Consider the following 15,800-nt stretch of genomic DNA (forward strand, 5'->3'; position numbering starts at 1 on the left):
TTACATATTGCTATAAGTTTTACATATAAGCTCTGTTTCGAAATGCTTTTTTGGCCTCAGTTCTAAGACAACTTGCATGCAGGCTTCCCAGAATGCATTGCAATAAGCTTAACTCTTTACAGTATCTGTTAGGATGCTGCCATTGAAAGTAGTTGCTTGTATAGGTAGTTGAGCAGTCTACTGGGTTATGGTACAGAACTAAAGTACACAGTTTTTTCTTTTTAACATAACAGTTGCCAAGTGCCATGTTATGAGTCAGTTGTCTGATTTATTTTGGCTGGTTATCTTTTGACATTGACTCTTATCTATAGGTATGGAGAACCTGACTTGCAGAGGGAATATGATATGAAAGTGTCTCTGCAGATGGCATCAGTACAGTATGTCCATACCCAGCGTTTCCAGGCCGAGGTCGTGGCCTTCATCCAACACTTCACTCAGCTACAGGATGTCCTCGGCAGGCAGAGAGCAGCAGTTGAGGGTCAGACAGTAAGTGGGCCATTTTAACAGTGTTTGTCTAATGTTAACCTTTGGACAGATGGTTTATTTGAGATAATATTGTTAAATATTTATTTGGCCCATCCAAATAAAGCACCCATGTCTGCTTTTGTACAACCCAAGCATGTATTCCAGAAAAGTGCAATAAATGCTTGGCAGTTGGGTGATCAGCTAGTTGCTTCCACATCGTGTTTGTTTAATTCGCTTGACAAGCTTGGTTGGTACTATCCCTAAACCACACAACCCAGTACAAAAGCAAACCAGTAATATGAGGAGGGATGATAAAATTTGAATTCAAACTCAAGCAAACAAAAATGTGTAGCCTGTAGTTAGCGTTAAAGGGAATTGCGTTAATTCACTTTTTTAATGTACAGGTGCGTGAGCGTTCACAGCGAGCTGCTCGTGTGCTGCTGGACATTGAGGCGGGTGCTCCTGTCCTTCTGATCCCGGAAAGCTCCCGTTCCAATCGCCTCATAGTAGCTAACCTTGGCCAACTCAGAGTGCGTAACCAGTTCCTACCTGCTGGCTCCCATGGCACCTTCTCTCTCAGAGATAAGGTAGAGAAACTTACCATGGCACATACCTTTTTCCCATCTCTGGTGAGTCCTGCCATCCCCATATACATACTACAATGCTGTTCTGCACCTGTGGGATGCATTTTAGTGTCTGTTAATATGCAATTTAACACCAGTGTGGTTTGTTGTAGTTTGTGTACATTTTAAACCATTATCAGTTTACGAATATTAACATTGATTGTCATTTGTTGTTGAAGAATTTGATTTTGCATGCTAATTCATACAAGGATCCTGCTCATTATAAGGTATTAGGGCATGCTAAGCTGAGTGTGTTTCTCATTTGGCAGTGGAAAATTATGGTGTCTCTCTTCCATCTTAACTCTTTAAAGGGACACTTCACTTTTTTGAAAATATGCTCATTTTCCAGCTCCCCTAGAGTTAAACATATGATTTTTACAGTTTTAGAATCCATTCAGTCGATCTCCAGGTCTGGCGCTACCACTTTTAGCAAAGCTTAGCATAATCCATTGAATCTGGTTAGACCATTAGCATCACGCTCAAAAATAACCAAAGAGTTTTGAAATTTTTCCTATTTTAAACTTGACTCTTCTGTAGTTACGTCATGTACTAAGACCGACGGAAAATTAAAAGTTTCGATTTTCTAGCCAGATATGACTAGGAACTATACTCTCATTCTGGCGTAATAATCAAGGACTTTGCTGCTGTAACATGGCTGCAGCAGGCTCAATGATATTACGCAGCACCTGAAAATAGTCCCCTTGGAAACTTTCAATAGCATGGGACTATTTTTGGGCAATGCGTAATATCATTGCGCCTCCTGCAGCCATGGTACGGCAGCAAAGTCCTTGATTATTACGCCAGAATGAGAATATAGTTTCAAGTCGTATCAGCCTAGAATATCTCAAATTTGAATTTTACGTCAGTCTTAGTACGCAATGTAACTACAGAAGAGTCAAGTTTTAAATATGACAACTTATTTTTAAGCGCGATGCTAATGGTCTAATTAGATTCAATGGATTGTGCTAAGCTATGCTAAAAGTGCTGGAAAATTAGCATATAAAAAAAGTGGCGTGTCCCTTTAATGGTTGATACTGACTGGTTGATTTCATGCATGATTGAGATCTGATGTCATTGTTTTATCTGTAGTGAACTCACTGAGCCAGACTTACACTTGTTAGTTTGTTATATATAATTATTACATATATGTTTTAGTTTGTTGTTTCTCTCTTTCCTCTTATTCAAAATTCTGTAATACTGATTTGACAATTTATTGCCTCAAAATTTACATTGGTTGTATGTTAACACTGTGATCTTTCCTAAAGGATCGTGTGAAGGAAGCACAGTTTGCCTCTGAAAAACCACCTGAAAAGAGCAAAGCTTCAAACTCCAGCACCGCCTCAGGATTTACTCTGGGCAGACCCCAGCCTAGCCTCGGATGCATCCCTGAAGGAGATTTACCAAGTCTAGGTAAGTACCCAGAACCTGTGAGATACACTTTAAAAAGCAAATTCGTATGAGAAATGCTTTTAGTAATTGAATCAATCTTTGTGTTACAGAAGACCATGTTTGTCTGCTGGATTGTATATCTCTGGACCTGCAAGAGATGGACATTTTTGCCGCAGAGCGGTTGCCCTGTGATAGTGTCGGAAAACGTCCAGATACAGACTTGGTCTTTCCATCCTACTCTGTACGCAGGAGCGGATCGAGCCTGCTGAAGGAACGCTGCCATCTAAAGCTCAAAGTTGAGCGTAACCTTGACAAGTCAGTAACATGTAGTCTCCTTTTCTAATCTAAGTCTTGCTTTATTCATTTTTCTTTTGACATGTTTTTGATCTACGTTCTGTCTTAGGGAACTGAGTCATGCTGTCCCAGACATGACCATTCATGGCAGCTTGTCTTCTGTTCACTGTTCCCTGGACCTGGAGAGGTATCAGTTGATCCGCGGCCTCTTGGAGCAAAACTTGGGAGAACCTATAGAGGAGTTCCTTAGACCTTACAATCTCCAGGACCCCAGCACCTATGTAAGCATATTACTGCTGCTTTGCTGATAAACTTTGTATGCGTTGGGCACATTTACCAGGGTTCCCACAGGTCCATGAAATTCTTGAAAGTTTGTGAATCTGGGAAAGTTTTGAAAATCTACGTACATAGATACAGGTCATTGAAAGTGCTTGAATCTATTTTATGCAAGTTTTCTGTAAAAAATCCATGTTTGACACATGAAAACGTCTCGGGTTACGTATGTTACTGTTGTTCTCTGAGAATGGAACGAGACGCTGCGTCTCCCTTGCTATACTTCCTGCGTCCCTGTAACGCAGTCTTTGGCAATATTTCAGATAGCGATATACTTCCTGGCTCCCGCGTCACCCTGTTTTTGATGTTAAGCCTCACCATTGGTTGAATTTTAAAAATACACATTCAGACGCACTTACCCCTTACCACTGCGTTCCCAAAATGTCACCGGAGTGACGCAGCGCTAGTTTCCTCGAAAGGAAACTGTAACAATTTATTTTAAAAGATAACACGAGGACCTGGAAAGTCCTTGAAAGGTTTTTGAATTTGAAGTTAACTAAGGTGTGGGAAACCTGAGTTACAGTATGTTGTACTATACATGCAAATTCGTATCAATTATGAAAGCCAAATCCAATAGTAGGTATGAATGAAGTGAAAAGATCAGTGGTCTGCTGCTAGCAAAAATCGTATTGTATTTGTTTTTCCTTAAAAAGGGATTTGTATGCATAAAAACGTTATTATGGTTAATTTAAAGGATGCCAGTCATTAATCTCTTTCTTTCTCACTACAGACGGTGTTAAGTGGTGATGTGTACACATGCCTCTCTTTTCTGGTGGACATGAAGGATGTCAGTCTGGAATTACTGGACAACCCCAAATCCACAGGTCATAAGCGCTCCTTGGCAAGGTATTTCGGAATATTTAAAACTTTTCACATCTATTTTTTCTAATAAAACTAAATTTAAAGGATGATTAATGTTCTTATGCTTTATTTTTTTATCTAATAGGTTCGATTTTATGAAATCTAAGCTCTTGTTTGAGAGCTTTTCCAATAGTTGCAAGTCTGTGAACCTGGTGTCTCATTCACTGCTGGCTCACGACACTCGATTCACCGGGTCCAGTGGTGCCACAATGGGGAAGCAAAATGTGTTTGATTGCATTCTGCAGCCATCCAGGACCGGCAATAACCGAGCATCTTTGCAGCTGGAGCTGCATTACAGGTCTTAACCCACTACCGAAACTCATTTTCACATTCAAAATGTTAAAGAGGACATATCATAAAAATCTGACTTTTTCCATGTTTAAGTGCTATAATTGTGTCCCCAGTGCTTGTATCAACTTTGAAAAAGATCAACCCAGTAACTTACCAAAAGTTTGAAAAAATAGGTCATTGAAATTGTGATGTCAGAAGGGGATTATACCACTCCTTACTCTGCACTATTCAACCACGGCACTGCCATTTAGTGCAGAGATCAGCTCATTCGCATTTTAAAGGACACAGCCAAAAATGGCACATTTTGCTCACACCTACAAAGTGGCAATTTTAACATGCTATAATAAATGATCTATATGGTATTTTGAGCTAAAACTTCACATATGTACTCTGGGGACATCAAACATTGATTTGACATCTTAAAAAAGTCTTGTGAAATGTCCACTTTAATGTTTCTTCTGTTCATGTCCTGCAGATCTACACGGGACTCCTCGTGCTTCACTGTGGTTTTAAACAACTTGCGAGTCTTCCTCATCTTCGATTGGCTGCAGCTGGTGAGGGACTTTCTGCACATGCCTGCAGAGAAAGGGGAGGCACCAACCCGCCAGCGCTGGCCCAGTGGCGGCAGCGATCAAGGAGGCACGGGGGCCGTCATGCCCAAAACAGTTAAGAGCGGTGTGGTCACTAAGCGATCCACTGTGCCGATCATTCAAGATAAGCACCTGGAGGTTAAGATTAATGTCACAGGTAACACATTATGAACACTGTTTTACTTTTTTAAAATACACTCTGAAAAAGGATGACTCATTTCTGTTACCTGATTATTTCTAGGGACAGAGTTTGTGGTCGTGGAAGATTCTTCATGTTTGGATACCAATGCGATCATTCTGAAAGGAACCACTGTACTGACATATAAGCCTCGACTTTTGGACAGACCTTTTTCAGGCAGCTTATCCGGCATAGAGGTAACGTCACTGATTCCAAAGAAGTTAAATATGCTGTAATTCACTTTGAATAGAAGAATCACACCCAGTTACTTTGATTAGGTGTTCTCCTGTCGGCTGGGCAGTGAGCAGGAAACAGCTTTGTCCATTATCGATCCTGTCAATGTGAATATGGAGCTCTGTGGCAGCCCAACATACCAAAGCAGCTCGGGTCTCCTAGATGCCTTCAACATCGAAGATGTTCCACCTCTCCTGGAGGTCAGTACAAGGCTTAATCGAACCATGGGTCGGGTTGATAAAGCTGTATATGCAAATGTGCATTTATCCTTATGTTAAAAATGTTCTTGGTACACAATTCAAGATTTAGTTTTCCCATTAGATCCAGTTTCCTACTCTGGATATCCGTCTCTCCTACAATGATGTGCAACTATTCTTGGCAATTGCTAAATCAATCCCAACTACAGCATCAGCTGGTCCTGTAGACACTGCCACAGAGACTGCAACAACCACTGCCAGCACAGAAAAACCAAAGGACAGTTTCAGACACAAGACCGAGGCTTTGCTTGGTTCGTATACTGTGTTCTATCCATTTCATTATATTAATGTTCTGGATTCATTTCAAAAAGTTTAGCTTACTTAAAAGCATTTGTGGCATGATTTTGAACTCACTGCCAGCACCAGCATTTTTTATGATTTCACAAAAGTTTAATGCCTTCTAGAAAATGTTCTTTTTTTAATACAACTTTTGCTTTCAAAGAAAAATTATATAAGTTCCATCCTATTTTCATTTGTTCTTCAAAAGTACCCCATTTTGAGCAATTTTTTTTGTAAAGGACTTTTGTTAGAGATCAGATTCGGAACGATGATCAAAACATACACAACAGTTTTTACTGTTTTTGGATCAGTGGATGCTTTATTGTTTTATTAGTTGGGTAAGTGTGCCACCTAGTGGATAATAGCGGAAATATGGATTGCCGTAAAAACTCGTCATTGGCAGGAAAGCTTTTCTCTTAATTCACCGCGAGCTGTGAAGCGCGCCACACGGCCGAAATTAGAAAGACGTGGTCCGGCCAATCACTATCTGGAGGATAACTAGCCAGTTGATAAAACATCTCGGTGAATAGTGCAAACGCGCTTCACACCGCGAGCATGCACTTGAACCACACGGCCGAAATGAGATAAAGACGTGGTCCGTCATGTCTGGAGGATATCAGTTGATTTAGCGTGTCCGTGAGAACTGTAAGTGGCTTATGTTTTGGGTTATTTAAGCCTGTTATTGTATTAGTCTATAGTTCTTCTAATTTTAAAGTAAGTTAGCTGGTGATTTTGTTGTTTGAGTAACCTGCTAGCTAGGTTTCACGTGCCTGTTAATTCAATATAATTGTTGAGCGCTCTGCTCAAGTTATTTATGTGCATTATTTACATGCTACAGTAGTTACACTCCTTTAAGATAATGTAATTAATAGTGGGAAATAATCAGTTTTTTTATTTTTGCATTACCTTTCATCGTTCGACAGACGTTCTACAACATCTGCTTCAGTTTTGTGTATATTAACCTTTAGTTTCACTTCATCACGCAGCTATTCCTGTTAGAGTATCTGTTAAAATAAATTCATTTATAATCTAGTATGTTCATTTTTTTGTTTTCAAAATTAAGTTTTATTTGAGTGTTTTAAAAATAAATATTTTATTTATTTATTTTATTAAAATATTTTAACTTTCATCATGACGCATATGCCCCGCCCCTTTGATTGCCACGCCCTCGGCCCCGCCAACCCTACCACCTTAACTAACAAATTTTCTGCAGGAAACCCTGGAATTTAATGGGTACTGTCAACTGTGTGCTTACCATCATTTATCAAAATATTTTCTTCATCATTTATCACAATACTTCCAAAATATATTTCTACTATGGAAGTCAATGGTCACTATCTGCTGTGTGTTTACCATCATTTATCAAAATATCTTCTTTTGTGTTCATCAGAATAAAGAAATTCATACAGGTTTAGAACAACATGAGGATTAGTAAATGATGAAAGAATTTTCATTTTAAAGTGAACTAGCCCTTTAAGACAGAAACATTTTTGATTCGTCCCTTATTAAAGGAAGACATTTTTTTGCTTAAATGCTGATCATAGATCATAACTTGCTTTAAACCTGCATTTATTAATTAAACCAAATATCTTATTTATGTGATGAGCTTACATTTGTTTAAAAATGTGATTTTTAGAAGGTCAGCTTAAACGGTTACAAGACCTCGGGTTTCGAAAGGAAGACTGCAGACGGGCCCTCATCCACTGTAAAGGTACACCAGTGCACTTGTCTACAAAGATTGCAAAAAACACACGTTAATTAAAATTTTTATGTTTTATGATTCATGGCTTTGTGTGTGTTGACTTACAGGTCAGCTTGATCAATCTGCCACATGGCTGTTGGAGAACGCAGAGAGCATGTCTGGTCGAAACCGAGCTAACTCGGATTCAAGCAGCCACTCGGGTCTTCTCCTCTCTGGTGTGGAGGTGAAGGCAGACCGTGTGTGTATCTGCTTTATCGATGACTGCTTGGACTGTGACGTCCCTCTGGCAGAGCTCACCTTCTCACGTGAGAGTTACTTTCATGAGTAATGCTTGTATACTAAACATATACACTGCCGGGCCGCTGTGTAACAGACTTTATTTCTTTGCAGGTCTGTCTGTTCTCCAGAGGATTGGGTCTTTGGAGGAAGGCAAAGCTAGTTTCACTCTTTCTGGAGATTATTACAACAGAGAACTTTCAGGTAAGATCACAGCAGGTACCAACTGATAGCGAGCATGTTTCTAGGTAATCATAGTGGAAGATTTTGTATAGGTTATTAAAAATCACTAGAGGTTGCACACCGGGCAAGAAGCACAGCGTCACATGTTGGACAACTCGCAGGTATCGCACACCGGACATTCACATTCAATAGCGTAAACTTAGTCAGACAGATGCAAAATACGCGTTAGCAGCCTCTTGCTAATTGTTAACGATTTTGGACAAATATGATGTTATTTATTATTAAACTATGTGAGTGGCATTTTTAGTTGTTTGATAAATATTTTTTTTCTTGAAATTTTGAATTGACCTCAGAAATATCTCCAAAGCTGTTACGGTTCAAATATCATTTATCATCAGTGTCATTCTACTGGAATATATACTGTACATCTCATGGGCCATTTTCAAGCATCTAGTTGTGAACCGAGTATAAATCAATGTCCATCTGTGTACATAAGCAAACACACACATACATAAGCTTGTGCCTGCTTGTCTACAGGCTGGGAGCCGTTCATCGAGCCCTGGCCATGTTTCCTGAATTGGCAGAGACAGGCGGCAGGCCGGCTCCATCCACCTCGCCTAAAGATCGAAGTTCGAGCCAAGCAGAGGCTGGATGTGAACATCACCTCTGTCTTACTGGGTACTTAGTCTGGGTCGAGCACATTTGCATGCCTCCAAACGTTTCTCTAGATGTTTGCTTCTATATTTATGAGTGGTGTGTCCATTCTGACACCTCGCTGTGGACCTGTCTTTCTGACACAGAGCAATACAGCACAACCAAGACTTCGTGGTTAGCAGACTACTGCAAGGAAGACGAGCAGCCGCCACAGTCCTCCACTGCCCTGTCCTGGATGGGATCGTCTGTGGACCCGCCCTCTTTTGGCCAGAGTGAGTAACCGTCTACTTAGCCCAGACTTGCATACAGTAGCCTGCTACACAAAAGGTTATATATATTGTAATGCTGGATATGTCCAAGGAAATGTACAGGATGTATATAAACAAACCCACCCCAAATTCATGCTATTGGCTGAGCCAGTGTTGTATGTTTAGCTAGTCAGAATTCTCAAACAGTGCAATGCTTTAAAAGTGTCTTATAGCTTTTTTCTTAAAATAAATCCAGATAATTTACTCACCACCATGTCATCCAAAATGTTGATGTCTTTCTTTGTTCAGTCGAGAAGAAGTTATGTTTTTTGAGGAAAACATTCCAGAATTTTTCTCATTTTAATGGACCCCAACACTTAACAGTTTTAATGCAGTTTAAAATTGCAGTTTTAAAGGATTCTAAACGGTCCAAAACGAGGCATAAGGGTCTTATCTAGCGAAACGATTGTCATTTTTGACAAGAAAAATGCACTTTTAAACCACAACTTCTCTTCTTCCTTCGGTTTTGTGACACGCCAGTGCGACCTCATGTAATTGTGTAATGCTGTGGAAAGGTCACATGTTACATATATGAAACGCATATTTGCAGACCGTTTCAAACAATAAACTGACACAAAGACATTAATTAGTATTATTCCACATACAACAACGTGAGAACGGTCCTCTTACTCCACACTTGTAAACACTGGGGCGTAGTTTCGCATACGTCATCCGTGACCTCTTGACGTGATGACGTATTACGTAAGGTCGTGCTGGTGCATCACAGGACCGGAGGAAGATGAGAAGTTGTGGTTTACTTTAAAAGTGCATATTTTTATTTTTCCTGTCAAAATGACAATCGTTTCGCTAGATAAGACCCTTATGCCTCAGTTGAAATCGTTTAGAGTCCTTTAAAACTGAAATTTTTAACTGCATTAAAGCTAATAAGTGTTGGTGTCCATTAAAGTCCACTAAAATGAGAAAAATCCTGGAATGTTTTCTCAAACAAACATAATTTCTTCTCGACTGAACAAAGAAAGACATCAACATTTTGGATGCTTGGTGGTGAGTAAATTATCTGGATTTTTTTTTAAGCAAATGGACTAATCCTTTAAGCGGAGTGTTTAACTTTAAAAGTGTTCATTTTTGTGATGTCTCAGCACAAGCTTAGAGGTAATGTGTCTCATTCAGCCTTTGTCTTTTACAGTTTACATCTTCGTTCCTCTTCCCACACTCTCCCAGCATGTGTCTGTCTCTTTTCTTACCCCCTAACCCTTTCTTTCTGCTGTCAGGTCTTCCTCTTGCCTACCTTAGAACTAGAAGCTCAACCAGCTTGACTTGTCTTGAGCAGCAGATTCATGCCCGAGGTACAGTTCATAGACGGGTTGTTAAACATTAGTGAAGTCAGAAAGTCATGGTGTTTGGTGAAGTGTTTGGCGAATAGAGTAGAAGTTATCTCATTTATTCAGGTTGTTTTTATGTATGTGTACCTTTTCCCTTCCCTACTTACATTTGTACATTTCATTTGTGTGTCAGTTGCACTACCCCTCTAAATTTAATCCTAACCCTGACACCTAACCCTATCTTTTAAACATCTTTGTGTCCACCAGCAGTTTATAGTGACGAGTGTTTTCATTTTCATCATGCTTTTCTTTCTAAAGCTGTGTCCTGTGTCATATACAGTATTTATGTAAGGCTTTTTTGCCAGTGAAATCCCCATGAAGTTGAGTATGTAGGGAGCAAATGCAACATATTCCACAATTCCCCTTATTGTTTGTTTGTCCATCATACTCATGTTTCTAGTTTCTTAACCTTGTGATACATTTTGTTAAACGCCGTGTTTCAGCGGATGTGAAGCTTTCCAAAAGGAGGCAGCCATTTATTCCCTACGCCCTTCGGAATCATACCGGCTGCACTATGTGGTTCGCTACTCTCACTACCACGCCGACCAGGTAAGAGACGCTCAAATATCGCTCCCATTCATAGATATTAAAGGTCTAGTTGCAGTTAGTGACAATACATACTGGTCATGTTATGTCCACAGAGTGGCGCTCTCTCACAGCAGCAGTGCTGACTCGATATCTGACGTGCATGGGCCTGGGACAGATGACACACACAACATTAGCCAGTGGAGAGAGGTGCTGCCTGGAGAGGAGATCCCGTTTGAGTTTGAGGCACGGGAGAAACTGAGGCACAGGTAGAAGAGAGATGTTTAACTGGAAAGTCTAAATACAATTGGATGTAGCTAGGGATGCACAGATAGTACTCATATCCGGCCAGTACTCATCTGTGATCATCAAAAACACGTTTGTAAAATAACGGTGACTAGAATTTTAAAACTAGGTAGTAGTTAATCATTTGAGTTATGAAATAATGGGTACTGGAAAGCCATTAAATATGCTATACTTTAGTGTCATGCTTAGAGGTATCATTATAAGAGTACTGGATCATATCCACGGCAGCTCTCCAGCTCTAGGATTGTTTATAGCCTAGAGGGTATGGATTTTTGCTGGTAAAATATGAATTACAGATTTGATCCCAAACTGGGGTGACGCAGAAGCTGAAAAGCTACACAGATCACAGTCCGTCAATGTTGTACCCTCGAGTAAAGCTTATGGCAAATGTCTGCTAAATTACAAGCGAACATGTTTTGGAGTAATCTTAGCCTTAAGCTAACAGATATGACTCGATTGGTGCCATTTAGTTTTGGATGAAATTTTCCAAGTGAGTGGGATTCACAACCCATTTTAATTTTTTTAATGCGATGCATTCCAGATTAAACACTACACATTTTTTTATTTGGATTACTATTGCATCTTTTGAACACAATGCATTGTTAAAATATTATTGCTTCCCCTGTCCTTGGGGAATTAGCATTTTCTTTGATGTAATCTAGGGCAGTAATGGCACCATACATTTATATACATTTATATAATTTTTAATATAAAAACATTGACTCAAGATTTCACAAGACTTTTTTAAGATGACAAATAAATCTTTGGTGTCCCCAGAATACATATGTGAAGTTTTAGCTCAAAATATCATATAGATAATTTATTATAACATGTTAAAATTGCCACTTGGTAGGTGTGAGCAAAAATGTGCAGTTTTGGGTGTGTCCTGTTAAATACAAATAAGCCGATCTCTGCACTAAATGGATGTGCCTTGGTTAGATTGTGCAGATTAAAGCGGCGGTATTATCCCCTTCTGACATCACATGGGGAGCCAAATTTCAATGACCTATTTTTTCACATGCTTCCAGAAAATGGTTTACCAAAACTAAGTTACTGGGTTGTTCTCTTTCACATTTTCTGGGTTGATAGAAGCACTTGGGACCCAATTATAGCACTTAAACATGGAAAAAGTCAGATTTTCATGATATGACCTCTTTAAACTCAATTAGATAAACATTCTCTTTGATAATATAAAGACAACATTGTTTCCAAATAATTGGCTATATAATAGATTTAAAAAAAAAATTCTCTGATATTTTCTGAGGACCCCTTACAACACAAGTTTAAAAGCCACTGATCAGATTTTAATATAGTACGTCATACCTTTATTAATGATGTTCTTTGACCACAGACACACCCATGAGCTAAAACTACACCAGCTGCTTGTGCGTGTTGTGGGTTGGGAGCAGGTGAAGCCGGTGTCAGTAGACAAGGTTGGAGTGTTCTTCCGCTACGCTGCCCCTGATCGAAACAACCCCTCGAGCACTGTGAGTTTAAATGGGTCACCCATTTATAATTATATACACATAGTACCTGGTTTCTAACATGATATTTTTTTCAAATATTAATATTTTTTTTATTATTCTTTCATTTAAAAATATCAGTGAGTGCTTTATTAAAATGCATTAAATTGGCTTGCTAGGTTGGCAGCCCTATCAGCAGAACAAACATCATACACCCTCATGTATACGTAAGTGTTACACAATTACATTTTTAATCTTTTTTGTTGTTGTACTTTGCGCACAGTCTGTAACCTCTGTGTTCAGTTCTCAGCTTTGCCGCCTGTTAGAGTGGTTTTCTCCATTACAATGGAGGGCAGTGCACGTAAGGTCATTACGGTGCAGTCTGCGCTCACAGTGAAGAATCGCCTTGAGGTACCCATGGAAGTGCGACTAGACAGTCCTTCTGCACCTGACAGTAAGCCGATACAAATCAGTGCACCTTTCAGTTGCTGTAGCGTCACTGTATTAACCTGTATTTATTTTCTTACCTCCTGTAATAGAACCTGTTGTCCTGCCGCCCATCCTGCCTGGAGAAGCTTTGGCCATCCCTCTCCATCTGACCTCCTGGAGGGTGCAAGCAAGACCTAAAGGCTTGGGATTGTTCTTCTGTAAAACGCCCATCCATTGGACTTCAGTGGAGAGGCCTGGTGAGGTCAACAGCAGCAAGAGAGAGTGCCAGTCTGCCGACTATGATGACCAAAACAAACGAAGTTTCAGGTAAATAAAAGCGAGAGGAAATATCAAGGTCGAGTATCTCCTTGAGTCTTCTCAAATGTTTTTTCTTTGGTTTTAGGTTTTGCGTTGTTATTAAGAAAGAGAACTACCCCGAACAACAGCCTGCCAAAACGGTGGCAGGAAGTGCAAATCAGATCTACCGCCAGCCGGGTCACACTATCTATCTGCTGCCCACCCTGGTGCTGGCCAATCTTCTGCCCTGTGACCTTAACTACTACATCAAAGGGACCTCGATTACGGGAGCCCTGAAACCGGGCAAAGAGGCGGTGCTACATGCGGCAGACACATTGCAAAACATTGAATTAGGTGAACATATGAATTTTTCTTAAACTAGTACATTTAAAGGTGACATAGAATGATTGAACGGAGTATTTATCCTTGTTCTGTGATGTGACATGTAGACAAAAAATGTTTGTTTGGGTCTGTAATGCCTTAGAAGCTTCCTAAAAACCTCTCTCAGATAGCTCTATTAGGGTGGGGGATTTTAGACAAGTGGTTTTGCACCTATTTGGCTCCCCCTACTGGCTTAACTTGTAATCTCATTACTGATTGGCTGACTTTGCTGCCACTCAAAAAATGTAGCCAATTATTTTAAAGTGGAGGGGCAGTTAGATGCCTGTGATGTCATAAGCATCAGTTTTTCAGATTGGGCCGTTTTCTGGCTGACATTTCTAAAAGAGGAATTTCTATGAGACTGAGATGTTTAGCATGTCTAGCACTTTTTGTATGTTCGTGAATGCGGGTAGACTACCATTATTCAACAAAAACAAGGTAAAAATGGTTTTTCATTCTCTGTCCCCTTTAAAGGGATAGTTCACCCACAAATGAAAATAATGTCATTAATGATTCACTCTCATGTCGTTACAAAAGACCTCCGTTCATCTTCAGAGCACAGTTTAAGATGTTTTATATTTAGTCCGAGAACTTGTTGACCCCTTATTGAAAATCTATGTACGGTTTACTGTCCATGTCCAGAAATGTAATAAAAACATCATCAAAGTAGTCCATGTGTTAGAATGTGTCGAAACATCGAAAATACATTGTGGTCCAAAAAAAGAAAAATTACGACTTTATTCAGCATTGTCTTCTCTTCCGCGTCTGTTGTGAGGCGCATGCGCAAGACTAAAGTCATGTGACTGCAGTGACGCAGATGACGTGTTATCCTCAGACATGTTTGCAAAGTCTTTTTTTTCAAACTTACAGCGTGCGTCTCCCTCAGACTGTAAGCAAAGCCCAGGTGCACACAAAAAACAGCTGGGGCGCACCAGATAACACGTCAGCCGCGTCACTGCAGTCACGTGATTTCAGTCTCGCGAATGCGCTTCACAACAGAAGCGGAAAAGAAGACAATGCTGAATAAAGTCGTAATTTTTGTTATTGATGAACGGAGGTCTTACGATTTTGGAACAACATGAGGGTGAGTCATTAATGACATTATTTTCATTTTTGGGTGAACTATCCCTTTAATGAATGCCTAGGAAAGCTTCATGGGTATGTCGGTTGGGCTGTTTCTTCACAGGTGTGCTTCTAGAGAACTTTAATGAGTGTAAAGAGCTGCTCATTCCTCCGGGTACGCAGAACTACGTGGTTCGCATGCGGCTGTACGATGTAAATAAGCGGCTACTCTGTCTTACCATTCGGATTATTCTTAGAGCTCAAGGAGCGCTAAAAATCCTCATCTCTGCTCCCTACTGGCTTGTCAACAAGACTGGTATGCTTTTTTTTCCGATTGCATTGACCATAGACGACTGAAAATTTAGTTGTACCATACTTAAACTAGATTTTATTGGGTTTTGTGTCCAGGTCTGCCTCTGATCTTTCGTCAGGACAACGGGAAAACTGATGCCGCCGGACAGTTCGAGGAGCACGAGTTGGCCAGGAGTCTGAGCCCTCTGCTCTTTTGCTACACTGACAAAGAGCAGCCCAATATGTGAGTGTATGGCTGATTAACTGCAGTGTCCCCAGCATCTCAATCTCATTCAGTTAACCACCAGAGTCTTTCATGATTTAAAGGTCCAGTGTGGGTTTTATAGCATCTAGTGGTGAGATTGCGAATTGCAACCAACCTCAATTTCGAAACGCAATGTCGGGACGAAACGCCCTGTAGAACAGTTTGTCCATTTTGGGCTACTGTAGAAACATGGCAACAACTTCCATGTAAGGGGAACAGCTTATTCTTAAAAATAAAAACAAAACAGATCATTATGTGAGGTCTTTATACACCACTGTCCCACATTGCACCTTTAAGTAACACAACAGTAATGTATTTTTTAGATGACCCCTTACTCATTAGGTGAAAATGTATTGTATTGTGCTTTATAAATCAGGTGTACCATGCGAATCGGTAAAGGTATCCACGAAGATGGAGTTCCAGGATGGTGCCAGGGTTTCTCTCTGGATGGAGGTAGTGGAGTAAGAGCAGTTAAAGTCATCCCGCGTGGTAACAGACCTGGACTCATTTATAATATAGGT

At 40.1% G+C, this 15,800-nt stretch overlaps 1 protein-coding gene across 5 annotated transcripts in view; it reads left to right on the plus strand.

Annotated features, from left to right (window-relative positions):
* The window catches only part of vps13d (vacuolar protein sorting 13 homolog D), a 57,553-nt gene that overhangs the window by 14,717 nt on the left and 27,036 nt on the right, over positions 1–15,800 (plus strand). For 2 of the 5 annotated variants that reach the window (XM_065285899.2, XM_065285900.2), the window contains exons 24-50: positions 312–486; positions 870–1,094; positions 2,354–2,498; positions 2,588–2,792; positions 2,881–3,052; positions 3,835–3,950; positions 4,051–4,263; positions 4,732–5,003; positions 5,088–5,221; positions 5,303–5,458; positions 5,580–5,766; positions 7,431–7,505; positions 7,604–7,801; positions 7,887–7,976; positions 8,493–8,633; positions 8,756–8,881; positions 10,150–10,224; positions 10,704–10,809; positions 10,902–11,054; positions 12,443–12,578; positions 12,734–12,781; positions 12,858–13,008; positions 13,094–13,310; positions 13,387–13,634; positions 14,848–15,039; positions 15,132–15,258; positions 15,656–15,798. In XM_065285899.2, the coding sequence (XP_065141971.1) occupies positions 312–486; positions 870–1,094; positions 2,354–2,498; positions 2,588–2,792; positions 2,881–3,052; positions 3,835–3,950; positions 4,051–4,263; positions 4,732–5,003; positions 5,088–5,221; positions 5,303–5,458; positions 5,580–5,766; positions 7,431–7,505; positions 7,604–7,801; positions 7,887–7,976; positions 8,493–8,633; positions 8,756–8,881; positions 10,150–10,224; positions 10,704–10,809; positions 10,902–11,054; positions 12,443–12,578; positions 12,734–12,781; positions 12,858–13,008; positions 13,094–13,310; positions 13,387–13,634; positions 14,848–15,039; positions 15,132–15,258; positions 15,656–15,798 (4,226 nt within the window). The remainder of the gene's footprint in view (positions 1–311; positions 487–869; positions 1,095–2,353; positions 2,499–2,587; positions 2,793–2,880; positions 3,053–3,834; positions 3,951–4,050; positions 4,264–4,731; positions 5,004–5,087; positions 5,222–5,302; positions 5,459–5,579; positions 5,767–7,430; positions 7,506–7,603; positions 7,802–7,886; positions 7,977–8,492; positions 8,634–8,755; positions 8,882–10,149; positions 10,225–10,703; positions 10,810–10,901; positions 11,055–12,442; positions 12,579–12,733; positions 12,782–12,857; positions 13,009–13,093; positions 13,311–13,386; positions 13,635–14,847; positions 15,040–15,131; positions 15,259–15,655; positions 15,799–15,800) is intronic. The other 3 variants (XM_065285903.2, XM_065285904.2, XM_065285901.2) reach the window with 2 other exon arrangements.

Source organism: Paramisgurnus dabryanus, chromosome 21 (genome assembly GCF_030506205.2).
Source record: "Paramisgurnus dabryanus chromosome 21, PD_genome_1.1, whole genome shotgun sequence".
In the NCBI taxonomy this organism is placed as follows: Eukaryota; Metazoa; Chordata; class Actinopteri; order Cypriniformes; family Cobitidae; genus Paramisgurnus; species Paramisgurnus dabryanus.